This window comes from Oryx dammah, unplaced genomic scaffold, assembly GCF_014754425.2.
Source record: "Oryx dammah isolate SB20612 unplaced genomic scaffold, SCBI_Odam_1.1 HiC_scaffold_5, whole genome shotgun sequence".
Classification (NCBI taxonomy): Eukaryota; Metazoa; Chordata; class Mammalia; order Artiodactyla; family Bovidae; genus Oryx; species Oryx dammah.
The window spans coordinates 102,208,379-102,230,596 of record NW_024070189.1 but is presented as its reverse complement, the minus strand read 5'-3'; the positions used below and the strand labels follow the sequence as shown (position 1 = coordinate 102,230,596).

Below are 22,218 nucleotides of genomic sequence, written 5' to 3'. Positions count from 1 at the left end.
AGAATCCCTTGGACAGAGGAGCCTGGTGGGCTATAGTCCATGGGATCACAAAGAGTTGGTCATGACTGAAGCGACTTCGCATGCACACAGACAGCCTATCAATAATCAATGTGGTGGTTAGACTGGCCCGGGGAGTTCTTACTACGATTGCAAGATTCCTTTCAGCAATAACCATCAGGAAAGTTTGAAAAAATAAAGATTTATTACTTATAAATTACACGGCGCACCTGCAAATGACACAGCACACCCCGGGCCAGGTTCTTGTAGAGGAAGCAGTGTTGGCCGGGGTTCCTGCTTTTACTGGGGTCAAGCATGGGAGCCTAGAGGTTCGTGGGCTCACTCTTATTGGTGAATTTAACATGGGTTGGAGTTTAAAGCATAAGAAGAGAAGAACAAGCGAAACAAAAACAAAGCAAAAAAGCCCAAGGGGCCCCAATGGTAAGATATTGAAGTCAAGATGTCTATAACAAATGTGGGAAGAGGTGGTCGGGCTCTGGAGTCATGTTTATCAGAGAGCCATGTTGAAGCTGATGCCTGGGCAATCAAAGGATGTCAGGCACTCACATCATAAAAATAAGAAAACTCAACTATCAGAGGTTCCACGAGGCTTGCCCTGACCCTGCCCTTGACCTCCCTGGGCCGTCCGTTGGGAAGGCTCTGTCCCTGCTCCAAGGCTCCCAGCTGGGGCAGGCCGGGCGCCTATAAGGCGGATCACCGCTGGGGCCCGGTGCCTCTCACCGCCATGGACCGTCGTCCGCTCACCTGGGCTCTGGTGCTGCTGGGCCCGGCCCTTGCGATCGCCCTCGGTCCTGCAGCCGCGCAGGAGGCACCGGAGAAACTGTGTGGCCACCACTTCGTGCGCGCGCTCGTGCGGGTGTGCGGCGGCCCTCTCTGGTCTTCCGAGGACCGGCGACCCGTGGCTGGTGGCAACCGTGAGTGGGGGCGGGCGAGGACTGTGCGCTGGGGCCTCTGGGGCCGGGTAGGGGTGCAGGTGTCTGCAGATGGATTTGCATGCATGTTCTGGCTTCCTGCTCTGGCCTGTGCGAGTCTGCGGGGAGGAGCCCCTGTCTGGCAAGGGAATCAGTGCGAAGCGAGGTAGAGTCTTAACAAGTGCAAGGTCAGATCTGATCCTTTCTTTATTTACAACGTCAATATTTTGATCTTCAGGAATTTTTGCGTTAATTTTACTAGTAAAATATTCAGTTATAATAGGAGTGATCTTGACTGTGGAGTGTTCCTGGCGCCCCCTTAAATTGCTTGCTCTGGGTCAGGGCCTAGCTCTCTTCACCGCAGACCCAACCCTGGGGCAGAGGATATTATGCACAACATCTGTCACAGGCGTCCTATGAGTGTGAGTCTGTGTGACCCGGGTCCAGAGGGGTGTGCCGAGGTGCACGTGGTGGGGTCGGGGAACTGGAGGGGCTACGAGGGCCAGTGGCTGGGTCCGGTGTGTACATACATGCACGTATCACATGCCACCCTTACTGTCTTCTGCTCTGTGAAGCCTCTATGCCTTCTTACCGTAGGTGGCACGTGGGAGTGTGCACAGCTGGGGACTTGAGTGTGGGCGTGGGTCGAGAGTGTACATGTCTGGATGGGGTGATTCAGTCTAGGCCTGGTATAGAGTAGGCACTTAATAAATGCTTACTTTCTATTTGTGTGCATGATGCATGTCTGGCTGCCATGCAGACAGTGTGGGTGGGGTCCTCTGGGGTTCCTCCCTCTTTGCTGAATTCCTCCCTGTTCCCAGGTGAGCTCCTACGATGGCTGGAAGGACAACATCTCCTCCATGGGCTGATGGCCAGTGGGGACCCCGTGCTGGTACTGGCCCCACAGCCCCTGCCCCAGGCTTCTCGCCATCACCACCACCGCCGGGCAACTGCCATCAATCCTGCCCGCCACTGCTGCCTCAGCGGCTGCACCCGGCAAGACCTGCTGACCCTCTGTCCCCACTGAATCCTCCTGGGGCGTGGCCTTGGGGGAGACTGAGACCCATAGGAGTCCAGTCTGGTGAGCTCCTGATGCCACACAGCACCATGAAACCCCACATCTAGGGAGATGTTGTTGATTACCTCCTAGGACAAGGTGCTCACCACCTCACCCAGGCCACCTGTCCTCTAGGGGACCAACTAGGGATACCACCACCAGACCCCAAATCTGGCTTGGAGGATCCTTGGTTTTGCAGAGATGCCAGACACTCTTCTCAAATATTCTCACCTCAGAGGAGCCCCAGGTGCCCCACTCCCTGCCTTTGACACCCTTCTTGTTGTCTCCTCAATAGTAAATAAATAAGATGCCTGCAGAATCTGAAGCAACGTTGCATTTTCTCACAAGAAAAAGGGACAAGCCAAGGTCAGCCCCCATTTGGGATTTTTCCCTGACAGCTGCAGACACACCAACACTTCTAGAAACTTAATAACACTTGGAGAGTCATCACAATACACAGTGGGGAAACTAACGCCAAGGGAGCTGGCTGTTTGCCTAGTTCAGACAGGGAGGGAGAAGCCAAGTTTAAGATTCAAATCCAGGTCTCTGTCATGTCTCAAGCCTTAAACTCATGTAAGGTCCACTTATCAGTGAATACAACACATGAATGTGTGAATGAGTCATAGTGGATTTTTTTTTTTTTTTTTGCCATGCTGGGACCTTAACTCCCTGACTAGGGATTGAAACTGTGCCCCCCGCAGTGGAAGCATGGAGTCTTAGGCACTGGACTACCAGGGAAGTCCCCTCACGGTGGATATATTAAAAAAAAAAAATTCAGAGTGTAGTTGCTTTACAGTGTTGTGTTAATTTCTGTTGAACAGCAAAGTGGCTCAGCTATATGTATATCCCTTCTTTTATGGATTTCCTTCCCCTTTAGGTCGCCACGGAGCATTGAGTAGAGTTCCCTGTGCTATTCAGTAGGTTCTCGTTAGTTATTTATTTTATACATAAATGTATGTATATGTCGATCCCAATTTCCCAATTCATCCTACCCACTCTTCCCTCTTTGGTACCCATACATTTGGTGTCTACATCTGTGTCTCTATTTCTGTTTTGTGGATAAGTTCATCGGCATCATTTTTCTAGATTCCACATATAAGCGATATTATACAATATTTGTTTTTCTCTTTCTGACTTACTTAACTCTGTAAGACAGTCTCTAGGTCCATCCATATCTCTACAAATTGCACAATTTCATTACTTTGTGTAGCTCAGTAATATTCCATTGTATATATATATAGCACAGCTTCTTTATCCATTCATCTGTTGATGGATATTTAGGTTGCTTCCGTATCCTGAGTATTGTAAACAGTTCTACAATGAACATTGGGGTGCATGTATCTTTTTGACTTATGGTTTTCTCCATGTATCACAGTGGGTACTTATTGGTCCAGCCCTCACCATTCTTTTCACTTGCCTCCTCCCTTAATCCTGAGATGGAAATTATATGATTTGACTCTCTTGCGAAAAAAAATGGTATTTGACTATGTGATCTGTTCACATGTATATTCGTTTCCTAAGGCTGCTGTAATGGCCACAGATTGGATACCTTAAAATAGTAGAAACATACCTTCCTAGTTCTAGAGTCCAGAAATCAAGGTGTTGGCAAGGTTGGTTCTTTTTGAAAGGCCCTCAGGAAGACTCTATCCCCTGCCTCTGTCAATTTTTGGTGGCTACTGGCAATCTTTTTTTTTTTGGCTGCACCAGGCCTTAGTTGCAGCATGTAGGATCAAGTTCCCTGACCAGGGATCAAACATCCAGGCCCCCTGCATTGGGAGCGTGAGGTCTTAGCCACTGGACCATCAGGGAAGTCAATCCCAGCTACTGGCAATCTTGGCTTGAGGGTGCATCTCTCCAAGCTCTGCTCCCATCTTCACATCATCCTTCTTTCCCGTGTCCCTCTGGGTTTTCAATTTGGTCTCTTATAAAAACGCTCTCGTTGGATTCAGAGTTCACCCTGATCCCACACGATCTTGATTTTGGACGTGCACAGCACTCAACAGCAGCTTGCAGCAAACAGCAGCGAGGTGTAACTGGAAGCAAGGTCTTAGTTTCCCAGACCAGGAGTCCTAACCACTGGGCCACAGGAGCCAGCAGTTAGGGCTAGAATCCCTAGTCTTTGCCTGCTAGTCAGAACGAGTTCAGGCGAGGAGGCAGAAGGTAAAGTAAGAAATTTATTGAAAAGTACATGCGAAAAGGCACATGGGTGAGTTCAGAGAGAGAGTTGCACTTTCAGGAAGTTTAAATCCTTTATAAGGAGGAAGTTATTAGGCTCTTTGTCTTCGGTCAGGCCAGTCTCTTGCTTTGCCCCTCCCCTGGTTATTTGTCTCAGGACCTCCCCCATCCCCCCCTCCTCCCCTCCTGCCGCCACCCCGGATGCGCATGCACCCCTTAGCCAAGACGGATCTCTAAGTGAATGCTTCTGGGAGGAGCAAGATTCATTACAACTTGGAATTATCCTCTGACTTTTGACCCCAAGGAGCCCTTCTGTGCATGCGTAGTGTCTCCCTTATCCTAAAAAGGGGGAGGTGGAGATTCCTTAATCCTTTACTCCCTTATCCCTTAATCTCTTTACAAAGAGAGGCAGGGTTTTGCCTCTCTCTGTCCTTTGCTGTTGCTGTTCAGTGTCTCAGGCTCTTTGCGACCCCATGGACTGCAGCGCAGCAGGCTTCCCTGTCCTTCACCATTTCCCAGAGTTTGCTCAAACCCATGTCCATCGAGTCGGTGATGCCATCCAACCGTCTCATCCTCTGCCGTCCCCTTCTCCTGCCTTCAATCTTTCCCAGCATCACAGTCTTTTCCAATGAGTTGGCTCTTGGCATTGATAGCTTATGGTGAACGATGTCGGATTCGTGATCTCTGAAGAAGATTTAGCTTCGGGACCAGGGACCAGGCTTGATCACTCAAGAGCTTTTGTGTAGCAGAGTTTTATTAAAGTGAAAAAGGGACAGAGAAAGCTTCTGACACAGACATCAGAAGGGGGCGGAGAGTGCTCCATTCCCTAGTCTTAGCAAGGGAATTATATACTTTTTAATTGGTTATTACAATAAATCAAAAGAATGTCTCAAAACTGTGAAGATCTTACTAGACCTGCTCCCATAATATACATTTTAAGATAACAGGATTAGTCAGAAGGTTTTCAGGAAGGAGAAACATGTCCTCAAGCAGGGTACATTATTGTTCAGTTCAGTTCAGTTCAGTTCAGTCGCTCAGTCGTGTCCGACTCTTTGCAACCCCATGGATCGCAGCACGCCAGGCCTCCCTGTCCATCACCAACTCCCGGAGTCTTCTTTGGCACCACAGTTCAAAGGCATCAGTTCTTCGGCATCAGTCTTTTTGATTGTCCAGTTCTCACATCTGTACATGACTATTGGAAAAACAATAGTTTTGACTATTCATACTTCTGTAGACAAAGTAATATTTCTGCTTTTTAATATGCTGTCTAGGTTTGTCATAGCTTTTCTTCCAAGGAGCAAGCGTCTTTTAATTTCATGGCTACAGTCACCGTCCACAGTGATTTTGGAGCCCAAGAAAATAAAGTCTGTCACTGTTTCCATTGTTTCCCCATCTATTTGCCATCAAGTGATGGGACCGGATGCCATGATCATAGTTTATTGAATGTTGAGCTTTAAGCCAACTTTTTCACTCTCCTCTTTCACTGTCATCAAGAGGCTCTTTAATTCCTCTTCACTTTCTGCCATTAAGGTGACATCATCTGCTTATCTGAGGTTATTGATATAATCCATTGGTTATTGTCAAGATTATTGTCCTTGCCATGATTATTTAACTTGAGATGTTTACAAGAGACAAAGACTGGCTCTGTTTCTGTTGCTACTTCTATTTTGGAGAGCAAACAGGTGGCCGATTGTAAATTCTTCAGCTGGAGTCCATCTGTCTCTTGCCTCAGGAAATGGAAACAGAAAGGTGGCTGATTGTAAATGTCAACCTGGAGTCTATCTCCTACCTCAGTCTTATCTGAGCCTTACCTTAATGACATCTGCAAAGACTCTATGTTCAGATAAGACCATATTCTGAGTTTCTAGGTGGATGGGAAATTTTGTGAGACACTGTTCAATCCAATGTAGCAGGATTTTGTGGCTTTCCCAAGGGCAATGGGGAACCACAGAAGGTGTTTGAGCAGTGGCAGGATGAGGTCAGATCTAGCTGGTAGAAACCCCTGAAACCCCTGAGTTACCTCCTCTGGCTTGGATGCTGTCTCAGCCTCCACCTTCAACAGTCTCCACAGGGCCACAGTGCTTCTTAAAACTTAAAGCCAATCATGCCACAAGCTTCCCTGGTGGTCCAATGGTTAAGAATCCACCTGCCAATGCAAGATTAATACGGGTTTGATCCTTGCTCCGGTAAGGAACCAAGTGGGGCAACTAAGCCCGTGCACTGCAACTACTGAGCGCATGTGATGTAGAGGCCGTGCTCCAAAACAAGAGAGGCCATGGCAACGAGAAGTCTGCACACCACAACTAGAGAAAGGCCATGTGCAGCAACAAAGACCTAACAGCCCACCCCCTGCAAAAAAACCTGTTGTGTAATTTCCTTGCTCCAAAGGTACCATAACCCTCAAAACTACCCTCTCCTCAGCCCACAAGGTCCCATGTGACTTGTCTCTATGATCTATTCCATCTCCTCCTTACTCACCCAGCTCAAACCACAGCTTCCTGGCCGCAATTCAAATGCTCCTGTGGTAGCCATGTGTTCCGGGAAACAAACTCACTCAGAAGGACAATGCATATAGCGGAGTGCAGTTTATTACACAAGCGGGCCCAAGGCAGAGTCTCCTCTTAGCCCAGGACCCCGACCAGTTTTTGTGAAAACCTTATATACCCTAAGTGTATAAGGTTCCCTGAAACTAGTCTGAACAAAGGAAAAAGAAAGATACAATCAAAGTTAACCCGTGATTCATATGTGTTAAGCCTACGTAGTTAACAGTCGACAATTATTAACAGGCCTGTGGTCATACCCCAATAAGCATAATAGAATGTATGATTCTGTTCGGTTACACAGATAATTAAGGCATTCTTTTAGGTGATGGAGAGCCCTGGACTCTTCCTTCTGGGAACCTGGTTTTCCAGCTGGGCCTGGTTTTCCTGTTGGTATGTCATTTCCGTAGATACTGGACATATAGCTCAAAGTCCAGTCCCGCCCAAGATGGAGTCCTGCTTTCAAGACAGAGCCTGCTCTGTTTCCTCCTTCACTCCAAGATCATCTCATTTTTGGGCCTTTGTATATACTGTGCCTTCTGCCTGGAACATCCATCCTCCCAGTTCTTCCTATAGCTTCCGCCTTCAGGCCCCATCTTTGCAGATCCAGCCCTCTGACCTCCTGACCCATTACTGTGTGTCCAGTTGAAACCATTAAACACAGATTGGGACTTGAACTCGCGTTCAGTTCAGTTCAGTCGCTCAGTAGTGTCCGACTCTTTGCGACCCCATGAATCGCAGCACACCAGGCCTCCCTGTCCATCACCATCTCCCGGAGTTCACTCAGACTCATGTCCATCGAGTCCGTGATGCCATCCAGCCATCTCATCCTCAGTCGTCCCCTTCTCCTCCTGCCCCCAATCTTTCCCAGCATCAGAGTCTTTTCCAATGAGTCAACTCTTCTCATGAGGTGGCCAAAGTACTGGAGCTTCAGGTTTAGCATCATTCCTTCCAAAGAAATCCCAGGGTTGATCCCCTTCAGAATGGACTGGTTGGATCTCCTTGCAGTCCAAGGGACTCTCAAGAGTCTTCTCCAGCACACAGTTCACAAGCATCAATTCTTCGGCGCTCAGCCTTCTTCACAGTCCAACTCTCACATCCATACATGACCACTGGAAAAACCATAGCCTTGACTAGACGGACCTTAGTTGGCAAAGTAATGTCTCTGCTTTTGAATATACTATCTAGGTTGGTCATAACTTTTCTTCCAAGGAGTAAGCGTCTTTTAATTTCATGGCTGCAGTCACCATCTGCAGTGATTTTTGGAGCCCCAAAATAAAGTCTGACACTGTTTCCACTGTTTCCCCATCTATTTTCTATGAAGTGATGGGACCGGATGCCATAATCTTCGTTTTCTGAATGTTGAGCTTTAAGCCAACTTTTTCGCTCTCCTCTTTCACTTTCATCAAGATCACACCAAAAAGCTTAAACCACTTTCAATGCCAGATATCAGTTTTGTCCTGAACATTTTTCAGATAACATGAGCCTGAAATTCATTCTGGCCAGATTATTTTGTATTTTTGAGTATTTTTTTTTTGAGTATTTACATGAGTATTTAATTTCCTTTAAGTCAATTAAATAGAACTCCTTTATGAATTAACTTTTGGCAATATCATACATCTATACTGATGCTTCCCTTATAGCTCAGTCAGTAAAGACTCTGCCTACAGTGCAGGAGACCCAGGTTCTATCCCTGGGTCGGGAAGATACCCTGGAGAAGGAAATGGCAACCCACTCCAGTATCCTTGCCTGGAGAATCTCATGGACACAGGAGCCTGCTGGGCTGCGGTCCACGGGGTTGCAAAGAGTTGGGCACAACTGAGCGAATAACACTTACTGACTTACTTATGCATCTATAATACACATATAAACACATATGAACAGATAAACACAGAGACCTCATAGTTCCTGTTCCAGAATTTCAGCCATGATCTTGCGAACCAAACCATTTTTCAAAAATAATTCCTAAATCCGGGAGAGGTTCCTTATCATTTTGTATATATTGAGGTAATCTTAAAGTTGGGATTATCCTTTTAATCAAGTTCTTTGTTACTCCTGCCTTTTCTATCTGTATGGGAAAAGTCTCCACCCATTCAGTGAATGTGTCTACCTATCCCAATAAATATTTGTATCCTCTGGACCCGGGCATCTGAGTAAAATCAATTTACCAGTTCTCCATGCTGCTTCCTTGGTGTTGAATGGATCTAAATAGTAGAGGAGGCGGTGGCATTGTTCTAGGATTGTTTTGTAAACATGTGTCACATAAGTCGGTAATCTGGGTCACCATCATTTCATTTTGTCACGCGAGTGTATGTTCCTCGATTCTTTGTCTCATCGCAACAAAGATTTGGAGTGACGGACATTAAAGCCCCCTCAGCGTGTCACAGCTCTCAGGCCTCAAATGGACCATGTTATAGCTCTTAGACAAATCAGTGTTACAGCTCAATGTTACAGCCCTATTTTATTTAGAAGATAGCAGGAATATCCATCTTCGAGGCATGAGGGCACGTCAATCCAAAGACACGAGGAGAAGAGTGCCCCAGTGCACGGGAGAGAGAGAGAGAGCTGGCTTTGGCTCCTCTATTTATATGTTTATCTCTCCCTGGGCCTGTCTTACATAAATTAGGCCAGCCAAGGAGTGTTGTTTGTTTTACCTGAGGTCCTCACTCTGGTCCTTGGACCTTCTTTTGTTTCATTTTCGCGGGCTTTTCCCTTCCTTGTCTTGTAGCCACCGCCATTTTGGGCTCTCTTCCCTGTTCTACCTACCTAACACTTTACCCACAAACAGTCTTTCTAGTAAATTCCAAAGAGCTTCACATCCATAGTGTGTAGTTTCATATAGAAAGAAAGGAGAAAGGAGAAAGTGAAGTCACTCAGTTGTGTCCAACTCTTTGCGATCCCATAGACTGTAGCCTACCAGGCTCCTCTGTCCATGGGATTGTCCAGGCAATTGTACTGGAGTGGATTGCCATTGCCTTCTCCAGGGGATCGTCCCAACCCAGGGCTCGAACCCGGGTCTCCCGCATTGTAAAGACATAAAGACAGATGCTTTAATGTCTGAGCCACCAGGGAAGTCTAATTTCATATAAAGCCTTGATTACTTTCCATTGCTGAGCTGTGTAAACATAATCTTTTCATCTAAGATATATCATCCCTTTTGATTTATTAAGCCTCTATTTTTAGCCCAATCTTCTCCCTTGGTGTAGCAAGGTTGTGGCATTTCCTCTGTCAAGCCTAGGGCTTTTAAAACTGTCTGTATTTTATCTGTTGATACGTCAGCTGCTTTCTTTGCTTCTTGGTCTGGTGATTTCCCTCTCTAATTTCAGACCTGGGATTCCGAAACTGATGTCCCTTGCAGTGAGCAGCAGCCATTTCTTGAGGGTCTCGTATAGTAACCTGTCAGGGCGCTTTACCTTTGGGACTCCTGTATGCTGTTCTCTGTCTCTCATGAACCCTCTGTTCCTTATCAGTTCCTGGCAGACAGGAACGAGTGGAGCGGCACGCTGTTCCCAGGACTGAGGTCATGGGACGGAATGCATGCATGGACTTCCTTCAATAGCCTGTTCCCCTGAGGAAAAATTGTTTAGTCACGACCCTCTTACTCAAGTTATGGATTGCCTTTTGGCCTTGTGACGATTGTTATTTCTTGTCATTCCCTTGGTAACGGTTGTTATACATCTGTTTTTTTGTTCTTTGCCTAACTTTATTTTTTACCTAAAACTTCCTTGTATAACAATATATAAGCTCACGCAAACATGAATAAAGCACCCTTGTTCCACTAGAGACTTGGGTCTCCCATGTCCTTCTTTCCCTTTCTGGCTAGTTCTTTGGAACGTGGAGGCCTGCCGAGCTCATTTTGCTGCCCGGGCTTTCAAGACCTCCTCAAGAGGACACCCTGTGCCTTTGTGAGCGGTACAAGCCCTATTCTAGGGCTTTATTGGTTTTCCACGTAACCCAGGGAATATTAGTCTCTCTCTCTCTGTTTTGCTTTCTTTTCGTCGACTCTGACCCACCAGGTCCTGGTCTGTAAAAAAGACCGCAACAGTAACCATTGGCTGTACCTCTTTGGCCAGACCTGGAACCTCGATATTCCATATTCCAGGGCCAATTAAATCTTCTATCTCAACTTCAGATTCAATCTGTCCCTTTGTTTTCTGTTAAAATCATTTGGCAATGAGGGTGGTTCCTTTGCCCTTCCAGAAACAGAGTGGTCCCTGTAAGGTAAAGGAACTAGAGAAGGTGAGGTTCGGATAAAGAATGAGGCCAGCACTTTACAGGAACAGATCACCTCTAATGAGGCGAGGAGGGGCAGCAGTGAGATTAGTGAGCTGCTGTGCTAGGTCAAGAAGAGCGTACGTATATAGAGAAAACGTATATGCGGAGATATATTGTTTTGAGGGAGTCTGTTTTTCCTCAAGATTATTTTTGATTAGTTAGCTTTAAGTAACTGGGGCAAGAAATTCCTGAGACTGGCTGGAGACTGGGATTGGCTGGGAGCTAATCAATCTTAATGTCCATTCCTTTCTTAGGGGGAGAAAGTTCTTTATTCTGTGTAGAATGGTGGGGAGAACCTGGAGGGGAGTTTTAACTACTGGGTATTTTGAGCTGTGTAGCTTTCCTTCAGCCCCTAACTTAGTTAATAAATCTCTTCCCATTAAAGAGATGGGACAATCAGGCACAAATGGAAATGAATGTAAAAACAGCTGACCATTAGCATTGCACAAAACAGGCTCCAGAAAATTGTGTCCCTGTTTCTTCCCTGACAATCCCATTACATATTCCTTATGATTGCTAAGGTTTCCAATCCTTTGGGTTAAGACTGAGAAGGTTGCACCAGTGTCTATAAGAAATTCTCTCCAGTGGCTGGCCACATCAGTGATCACCCGAGGCTGGACATTAGTTATGGAGACAGTATCTCTAGGCAGGGCCACTTTTGGCCTTGGGTCCTGTTGGTTTTCTGATTGCAAAACCATCAATGGCTGAGGGGCCCCCACTGCTCTCTGGCATCTAGGACATTCTCTCTCTGCCAATGCCCTGGCTGCTTGCAAAGTGAAAGTGAACTGAAGCCCACCAGGCTCCTCCGTCCTTGGGATTCTCCAGGCAAGAATACTGGAGTGGGTTGCCATTTCCTTCTCCAGGGGAACTTGCCGACCCAGGGATCGAACCCAGGTCTCCCACATTGCAGGCAGACGCTTTAACCTCTGAGCCACCAGGGAAGCCCCCCTTTGCTGCTTGCAAAGGACACATCAACTCAGTCCTTCCTCCAGTGTCCCTTTTGTCTGCACAGGATTCACCACCCTTGAATGGGTACCCATGAGACTTGAGGTCTGCCAGGACCAGATTGGCCCAGAAAGGGCTGCCTCCTAGTTGGTGGTCTTTGAGCACACAAAGCCACTGCGATCATTTAGGTCTCTTGTGTATTTCTCTGGGGGCGTTCAGCCTTTTCAGTCATATCCTTATTATAGAACACTGAAGCCAATTGGAGCAAATCATTCATTAGAGTCTGAGGACCAGCAGTTGGTTTCTGAATGTTGTGCCTGTTGTCTGGGGCAGACTGGACTATGAAATGCATAGCCAAAAGGGTCTGTCCCTCAGGGGAGAGATCTACATTTGTATACTTCCTTAAAGCCTCCACTAATCTCCTTTGGAAGACTGCAGGATTTTCATCCTGTCCCTGTTGGACTTCATTCACCTTTTCAAAATTAACTGGTTTTACTGTAAGTTTCTTCATACTGTCAACTACAAATTGGCACTTACCAAGGGCACTGCCAGTGACTGAACAACATTTGCCATCTGCCAACACGGCGATGGAAGGCCGTGCTGCCAGAGCTGCTGACCTTCAAGCGAGGGAGGAGGCATTCTGTGCTCCAGGGAACCTGGTGGGAAAGGTCTTTAGATAGTTGGATGTTTTTAGGAACAGATTTTATTATTTCAATCCTTGCATCTCCTCATATCTAGAGAAACACTAAATCCCTTCATGGTGCATCAGACTCTCATGACTAACAAAAAACCTTTTGTAAATTGAGTGCTTCATGGTATTGAACTCCCCGTTCACCAAAACCTTACATATTGACTTCCCCCACTGCCACTTTGGAGCAGTCTCTCAGAGCTATCTGAAATGCTGCCTCCCAGGCTGCAGTCCTCATTTTGCGCCAAATAAAACTGAACTCACAACTGTCAAGCTGTACATCTTTTCTAGTCAACAATACCCTCTATTAAACTCAGATGACCATTATATCTACTACTGTGGGCAGGAATCCCTTAGAAGAAATGAAGTAGCCATCATGGTCAACAAGAGTCCGAAATGCAGTACTTGGATGCAATCTCAAAAATGACAGAATGATCTCTGTTCATTTCCAAGGCAAACCATTCAGTATCACAGTAATCCAAGTCTATGCCCCAACCAGTAACGCTGAAGAAGCTGAAGTTGAACGGTTCTATGAAGACCTACAAGACCTTTTAGAACTAACACTCAAAAAAGATGTTATTTTCATTATAGGGGACTGGAATGCAAAAGTAGGAAGTCAAGAAACACCTGGGGTAACAGGCAAATTTGGCCTTGGAATGCGGAATGAAGCAGGGCAAAGGCTAATAGAGTTCTGCCAAGAGAATGCACTGGTCATAGCAAACACTCTCTTCCAACAACAACAGAGAAGACTCTACACATGGACATCACCAGATGGTCAACAACGAAATCAGATTGATTATATTCTTTGCAGCCAAAGATGGAGAAGATCTATACAGTCAGCAAAAACAAGACTGGCTTGTGGCTCAGATCATGAACTCCTTATTGGCAAATTCAGACTTAAATTGAAGAAAGTAGGGAAAACCACTAGATCATTCAGGTATGACCTAAATCAAATCCCTTATGATTATACAGTGGAAGTGAGAAATAGATTTAAGGGCTTAGATCTGATAGATAGAGTGCCTGATGAATTATGGATGGAGGTTCCTGACATTGTACAGGAGACAGGGAGCAAGACCATCCCCATGGAAAAGAAATGCAAAAAAGCAAAATGGCTGTCTGGGGAGGCCTTACAAATAGCTGTGAAAAGAAGGCAAGCATAAAGCAAAGGAGAAAAGGAAAGATATAAGCATCTGAATGCAGAGTTCCAAAGAATAGCAAGGAGAGATAAGAAAGCCTTCCTCAGTGATCAATGCAAAGAAATAGAGGAAAAGAACACAATGAGGAAGACTAGAGATCTCTTTAAGAAAATTAGAGATACCAAGGGAACAGTTCATGCAAAGATGGGCTTGATAAAGGACAGAAATGGTACGGACCTAACAGAAGCAGAAGATATTAAGAGATGGCAAGAATACACAGAAGAACTGTACAAAAAGAACGTCACGACCCAGATAATCACGATGGTGTGATCACTCACCTAGAGCTAGACATCCTGGAATGTGAAGTCAAGTGGGCCTTGGAAAGCATTGCTACGAACAAAGCTAGTGAAGGTGATGGAATTCCAGTTGAGCTGTTTCAAATCCTGAAAGATGATGCTGTGAAAGTGCTGCACTCAATATGCCAGCAAATTTGGAAAACTCAGCAGTGGCCACAGGACTGGAAAAGGTCAGTTTTCATTTCAATCCCAAAGAAGGGCAATGCCAAAGAATGTTCAAACTACCGCATAATTGCACTCATCTCACACGCTAGTAAAGTAATGCTCAAAATTCTCCAAGCCAGGCTTTAGCAATATGTGAATCGTGAACTTCCAGATGTTCAAGCTTATTTTAGAAAAGGCAGAGGAACCAGAGATCAAATTGCCAACATCCACTGGATCATGGAAAAAGCAAGAGAGTTCCAGAAAAGCATCTATATCTACTTTGTTGACTATGCCAAAGCTTTTGTCTGCGTGGATTACAATAAACTGTGGAAGAGATGGGAATACCGGACCACCTGTCCTCCCTCTTGAGAAACCTATATGCAGGTCAGGAAGCAACAGTTAGAACTGGACATGGGGGAAAAAAAAAAAAAAAGAACTGGACATGGAACAACAAACTGGTTCCAAATAGGAAAAGGAGTATGTCAAGGCTGTATATTGTCGCCCTGCTTATTTAACTTATATGCAGAGTACATCATGAGAAACGCTGGGCTAGAAGAAGCACAAGCTGGATTCAAGATTCCTGGGAGAAATATCAATAACCTCAGATATGCAGATGACACCACCCTTATGGCAGAAAGTGAAGAGGAACTGAAAAGCCTCTTGATGAAAGTGAAAGAGGAGAGTGAAAAAGTTGGCTTAAAGCTCAACATTCAGAAAACGAAGATCATGGCATCTGGTCCCCCATGGGAAACAGATGGGGAAACAGTGTAAACAGTGTCAGACTTTATTTTTGGGGGCTCCAAAATCACTGCAGATGGTGACTGCAGCCATGAAATTAAAAGATGCTTTCTCCTTGGAAGGAAAGTTATGACCAACCTAGAGAGCATATTCAAAAGCAGAGACATTACTTTGCCGACTAAGGTCTGTCTAGTCAAGGCTATGGTTTTTCCAGTGGTCATGTATGGATGTGAAAGTTGGACTGTGAAGAAGGCTGAGCGCCGAAGAATTGATGCTTTTGAACTGTGGTGTTGAAGACTCTTGAGAGTCCCTTGGACTGCAAGGAGATCCAACCAGTCCATTCTAAAGGAGATCAGTCCTGGGTGTTCTTTGGAAGGATTGACGCTAAAGCTGAAACTCCAGTACTTTGGCCACCTCATGAGAAGAGTTGACTCATTGGAAAAGACTCTGATGCTGGGAGAGATTGGGGGCAGGAGGAGAAGGGGACGACCGAGGATGAGATGGCTGGATGGCATCACCGACTCGATGGACAAGAGTTTGGGTGAACTCTGGGAGTTGGTGATGGACGGGGAGGCCTGGTGTGCTGCAATTAATTCATGGGGTTGCAAAGAGTCGGGCATGACTGAGCGACTGAACTGAACTGAACTGAACTGACCCTCTATTAAACAGTTAATCATATGACCCTGTCTATCTCTATCAATAGACTTCAGCTTGTAATTCCCAGTTTGCCTCTAGGACAGCATCATTTTCCACCTGTGCACAGCATGGCTCTGTCGAGCTCGGGCTGCCAGCTGGTCTGCATGGGCTCTGCCTGCCAATATTATACCCTGCTTTTTCTCAAAGCTGTGATTTTTCCAGTAGTCATGTATGGATGTGAGAGTTGGACTGTGAAGAAAGCTGAGTGCCAAAGAATTGATGTTTTTGAACTGTGGTGTTGGAGAAGACTCTTGAGAGTCCCTTGGACTGCAAGGAGATCCAACCAGTCCATTCTGAAGGAGATCAGCCCTGGGATTTCTTTGGAAGGAATGATGCTGAAGCTGAAACTCCAATACTTTGGCCATCTGATGTGAAGAGCTGACTCATTTTGTTGTAGCCACGCGTTCTGGAAAACAAACTCACTCAGAAGGACAATGCAGATAGTGGAGTGCAGTTTATTACACTGGTGGGCCCAAGGCAGAGTCTCCTCTTAGGCAAGGACCCTGACCAGTTTTTGTGAAAACCTTATATACCCTAAGTATACTTGCTCAAACCCACCTCCCCAAATTCCTTGAAACTAGTCTGGACCAGGTAAAAGAGAGATACGATCAAAGTTAACCCATGATTCATGTGTCTTAAGACTAGATAAACAGTGGACATTTATCAATAGGATTGTGGTCATATCCCGATAAACATAATGGAATTTACCACTTTGTTCCGTTACAGAAATAATTGGCATATTCTTTTAGGCAACAGAGAGCCCAAGTACAAATCCTGAGGCTCTTTTATCCAGGGGGTCTGGTTTCCCATTGGCGTGCCACTTTTTATAGACAGTGGGCACAAAGTTCAGAGTCCACTGGGAGGGTGACCATGTGTGTAGCCTACTGTTCGCAGCCTGGCCTAACATGGAGTCCAGCTCTGTCTGTTTCCTCCTTCAAGTTGAAAAGACCCTGATGCTGGGAAAGATTGAAGGCAGAGGAGAAGGGGACAACAGAGGATGAGATGGCTGGATGGCATCATCAACTCGATGGACATGATTTTTGAGTGAGCTCCGGGAGTTGGTGATGGACAGGGAGGCCTGGCGTGCTGCAGTCCAAGAGGTCGCAAAGAGTTGGACATGACTAAGCGACTGAACTGATTTCCTCAGGGGTGCAGCAATGGGATAGTAAAATCTGTAAGTCCTCCCAGGTGAGATCAAAAGATCTCACTAGTCGAGTATATTCTTTTGTAAAATGTTTAGGATCCTCAGAAAAGCTTCCCAACTTGTCCTCTGCCATACTTAGACCAGACATTTGAGAAAGGTATGGAGACTCATTGTTTCTCAATTTCCACCAGGAACTTCTTTCAGAGGCAAAACTGTAGGGACAGCTGGTTGGTAACTTATATCATTGCCAGGCTAGCTGAGCTAAGGATGGGCCCCTTGGGTAACTCAGGGTACCAAGAAGAGGTTTCAGAATATGGGTGAGGCCTCTTTTCTTCCCTAGCTGTGTCTTCCTCTGAGACAGTGGTTCCTCTCTGTAGGTGAGGAATAGCTCTGGCACTTCCTTGCAGATGATTTAAACTTTGGATGGCTCCATAGGGTAGGTCAGTTAAAATGTCTTTTGTCTCCTTACTAGAATTATCCCTCGGAGCTAGACACATCTTAAATTCCTTTTGGGTCTCATTGTCTAAATACAAGGCCATGAAAATTTGAATATATGGAAAAAAAAATTTTGAACATATGGAAGCTCACTCCATTTAAATTTCCTTCTACAATATAAATCTACCTGCAATATAGTATCATAACTCAAGGACCCATTTAATCGCCATTTTTCTTGGCTTCCTAGCTCATACCCTGGCCAAACATGATTACATAGCCTAATGAGTTTCTTCGTTTTTAATCTCAGTAGCCTGAATCTTTCCCAATCCTGGAAGATAAGACCCAGAGGGTTATTGGTTGGGATAGATGCTGCCTGACCCATTTTCACACCCAAACCAGAGATGGTGTCTCTAACTCCCATTCTATCCAAAATTTTACCCTTAAGTCAAAACCCACCACACAATTTGGTCAAGATTTGCACTTACAATTTCAGATGCTATCCGTTCCAAAGGAGTCTCCCAACTGGTTGTTAGTGCCCCAAAGTTGTCACAAAGAAATGGCATGAAGACTTCCCCAGTGGTGTTGACGATGAGCTGGAGGTGCTTTAGCTCTAAGTTGGGAATAAAGGGTCAACACTTGTAAGGGTTAGAGGGAGGGGAATAAACGTAATCTGGGGTTAACAGAAGAAACAGACCAGAAATGAGCAGGAACAAAAAAATATAGGAGAAAAACCTCAAAGGAAGCAATGTAATTCTGTTTTGGACCTGCTGCTGGATATGCATAAGGTACAGGACTGACCTGCCAGTCACAAATAAGCAGACAACAGCAGAGCATTCTCCTCAGTCTACCTGGCCAGGCTTGGTATCCTGGGACCTCTTTAGGACCAAGACGTGACTCTAAACCTTTTCTTACCTTATCACCGTCCTATCTAGGGTGCTAGCTGAAACCATTAACCACAGATTGGGCCTTGAACCCATGTGCTGGGACTCAAACCCAGCCAAAACCTAGTTTTGGACTCAAACCCACATGGCTGGGACTCGAACCCAACATAACCCTGCTTGGGACTTGGACCCACATGGTCGGAACTCAGTCAATTCGGTCGCTCAGTCGTATCTGACTCTTTGTAACCCCAGGGACTGCAGCATGCCAGGCCTCCCTGTCCATCACCAACTCCCGGCGCTCACTCAAACTCAAGTCCACTGAGTTGGTGATGCCATCCAACCATCTCATCCTCTGTCGACCCCTTCTTCTCTGCCTTCAATCTTTCCCAGCATTAGAGTCTTTTCAAATGAGTCAGCTCTTCGCATCAGGTGGCCAAAGTATTGGAGTTTCAGCTTCAACATCAGTCCTACCAATGAACACCCAGGACTGATCTCCTTTAGGATGGACTGGTTGGATCTCCTTGCAGGCCAAGGGACTCTCAAGAGTCTTCTCCAACACCACAGTTCAAAAGCATCAATTCTTCTGTGCTCAGCTTTCTTTATAGTCCAACTCTCACATCCATACATGACTACTGGAAAAACCATAGCCTTGAGTAGACGGACCTTTGTTGACAAAGGAACGTCTCTGCTTTTTAATTTGCTGTCTAGGTTGGTCATAACTTTCCTTCCAAGGAGTAAACGTCTTTTAATTTCATGGCTGCAATCACCATCTGCAGTGATTTTGGAGCCCCCCAAAATAAAGTCTGACACTGTTTCCCCATCTATGTGCCATGAAGTGATGGGATCGGATGTCATGATCTTAGTTTCCTGAATGTTGAGCTTTAAGCCAACTTTTTCACTCTCCTCTTTCACTTTCATCAAGAGGTTCTTTAGTTCTTCTTCACTTTCTGCCTTAAGGGCAGTGTTATTAGCATATCTGAGGTTATTGATATTTCTCCCAGCAATCTTGATTCCAGCTTGTGCTTCTTCCAGCCTAGCGTTTCTCATGATGTACTCTGCATGTAAGTTAAATAAGCAGAGTGGCAATATACAGCCTTGACATACTCCTTTTCCTATTTAGAACCAGTTTGTTGTTCCATGTCCAGTTCTAACTGTTGCTTCCTGACCTGCATACAGATTTCTCAAGAGGCAGGTGGTCTGATATTCCCATCTTTTTCAGAATTTTCCACAGTTGATTGTGATCCACACAGTCAAAGGATTTGGCATAGTCAATAAAGCAGAAATAGATGTTTTTCTGGAACTCTCTTGCATTCTCCATGATCCAGCAGATGTTGGCAATTTGATCTCTGGTTCCTCTGCCTTTTCTAAAATAAGCTTGAACATCTGGAAGTTCATGATTCACGTATTGCTGAAGCCTGGCTTGGAGAATTTTGAGCATTACTTTACTAGCGTGTGAGATGAGTACAATTATGCAGTAGTTTGAGCATTCTTTTGCATTGCCTTTCTTTGAGATTTGAATGAAAACTGACCTTTTCCAGTCCTGTGGCCACTGCTGAGTATTCCAAACTTGCTGGCATATTGAGTGCAGCACTTTCACAGCATCATCTTTCAGGATTTGAAAGAGCTCAACTGGAATTTGATCACCTCCACTAGCTTTGTTCATAGTGATGTTTTCTAAGGCCCACTTGACTTCACATTCCAGGATGTCTAGCTCTAGGTGAGTGATCATACCATTGTGATTATCTTGGTTGTGAAGATCTTTTTTGTACAATTCTGTGTATTCTTGCCACCTCTTCTTAATATCTTCTGCTTCTGTTAGGTCCATACCTTTTCTGTCCTTTATTGAGCCCATTTTTGCATAAAATGTTCCCTTGGTACCTCTAATTTTCTTGAAAAGATCTCTAGTCTTCCCCATTGTGTTCTTTTCCTCTATTTCTTTGCATTGATCACTGAGGAAGGCTTTCTTATCTCTCCTTGCTATTCTTTGGAACTCTGCATTTAGCTGCTTACATCTTTCCTTTTCTCCTTTGCTTTTCACTTGCCTTCTCTTTGCAGCTATTTGTAAGGCCTCCCCAGACAGCCATTTTGCTTTATTGCATTTCTTTTTCTTGGGAATGGTCTTGCTCCCTGTCTCCTGTACAATGTCAGGAACCTCCATCCATAATTCATCAGGCACTCTATCAGATCTAGTCCCTTAAATCTATTTCTCACTTCCACTGTGTAATCATTAAGGATTTGATTTAGGTCATACCTGAATGGTCTAGTGGTTTTCCCTACTTTCTTCAATTTAAGCCTGAATTTGCCAATAAGGAGTTCATGATTTGAGCCACAGTCAGCTCCTGGTGTTTTCTTTTTGCTTCTCCATCTTTGGCTGCAAAGAATATAATCAGTCTGATTTCGGTGTTGACCATCTGGTGATGTCCATGTGTAGAGTCTTCTCTTGTGTTGTGTGTTTGCTATGACCAGTGAATTCTCTTGGCAGAACTCTGTTAGCCTTTGCCCTGCTTCATTCCGTATTCCAAGGCCAAATTTGCCTGTTACTCCAGGTGTTTCTTGACTTCCTACTTTTGCATTCCAATCCCCTATAATGAAAAGGACATTTTTTTTTTTTTTGGATGTTAATTCTAGAATGTCTTGTATGTCTTCATAAAACCATTTAACTTCAGCTTCTTCAGCATTACTGGTTGGGGCATAGACTTGGATTACCGTGATATTGAATGGTTTGCCTTGGAAACAAACAGAGATCATTCTGTCTGCTGGGACTCAAACCCAGCCAAAACCCTGCTTGGGACTTGGACCCATGTGACTGGCACTTAAAACACAGCCAAAACCCATGGTACCTGGTTTTAGAACCTAATGAAGCTCAGGTTCTTGATATCTCATCACAGAAAGAATTCAGTGAGAGAGAAAGGGATTTTAAGAAGTGGATTCAATGATATACAGAGATAAGCACACTCCAGAGAATGGACTATTGCAAAGGGTGAGTGCAGCCCCAAAATTTGGCGTTTGGTTTTCGTAGGCTCGGGAATTTCATATGCTAATCAGTGGGAATATTATTCCAACTATTTTTGGGAGTTCAGTTCAGTTCAGTCACTCAGTCGTGTCCGACTCTGCAGCCTCATGGAATGAAGCACGCCAGGCTTCCCTGTCCATCACCAGCTCCCAGAGCTCATTCAAACTCATGTCCATCGAGTTGGTGATGCCACCCAACCATCTTATTCTCCGTTTTCCCCTTCTCCTCTGCCCTCAATCTTTCCCAGCTTCAAGGTCTTTCCCAACGACTGAGTTCTTTGCATCAGGTGGCCAAAGTATTGGAGTTTCAGCTTCAGCATCAGTCCTTCCAATGAATATTCAGGACTGATTTCGTTTGCCTCATTTTAATTCTCCTCAAAGTTCTTACCGCTTCTGGTAAGTTCCTGTTTCACTGTTCAGAGGTTTGTTTTCTCACCATAAGGTGGGTCAGTGCCCACTGACCTTTCCCAGGGGGCTGGAGGAGGAGGACTGGGCAAGGTGTGCAGCATACAGTATGACAGGAGGGGAACCTCCTGGGTGGTCCAGTGGTTATGAACCTGCCTGCCAACGCACTGGACATGGGTTTGATCCCTGGTCCAGGAAGATCTCATATGCTGTGGAGCAACTGAGCCCGTGTGCACCTACTACTGAGCATGCATGCTGTCACTACCGAGCCCTTGCAGGGCAACGACTGAAGCCCGAGCGCCTAAAGCCTGGGCTCCACAATGAAGAGGAGCCCCTGCTCGCCACCACTAGGGAAAGCCCTTGTGCAGTAACAAAGACCCAGTGCAGCCAAAAATAAATGAAATTGGAAAAAAAAAAAAAAAAGAGAGAAGAGACACAAGGAAGGGAACAGAGGAAGGGGACAGAACTGTAGTCCCAGTGGGAGGAGGTGAACCCAGTGAAGAGAGGGAGGGTGGGTGGTGGGATTTACAAGGAGCCTGGGTGGGTCCAGTGTCCCATGCAGCCAGGAGCAGTCTCTCCATTGTGTCTCTCTTTCCCGAGCCTGCCACTAAACTGGCAGTGAGAATCAGGCTGGGGAGGTAATATTGTTAGGGGAAAGCAGC

The 22,218-nt window shown here is 45.5% G+C and overlaps 1 protein-coding gene across 1 annotated transcript; it reads left to right on the top strand.

Annotated features, from left to right (window-relative positions):
- Positions 1–54: 54 nt before the first annotated feature.
- Positions 55–2,311, top strand: INSL3 (insulin like 3). Its single transcript, XM_040241157.1, has 2 exons — positions 55–932; positions 1,751–2,311. Exons 1-2 carry the CDS (start codon positions 743–745, stop codon positions 1,954–1,956), a joined length of 396 nt encoding a protein of 131 aa, XP_040097091.1. The 5' UTR covers positions 55–742; the 3' UTR covers positions 1,957–2,311.
- The last annotated feature ends 19,907 nt before the right edge of the window (positions 2,312–22,218 follow it).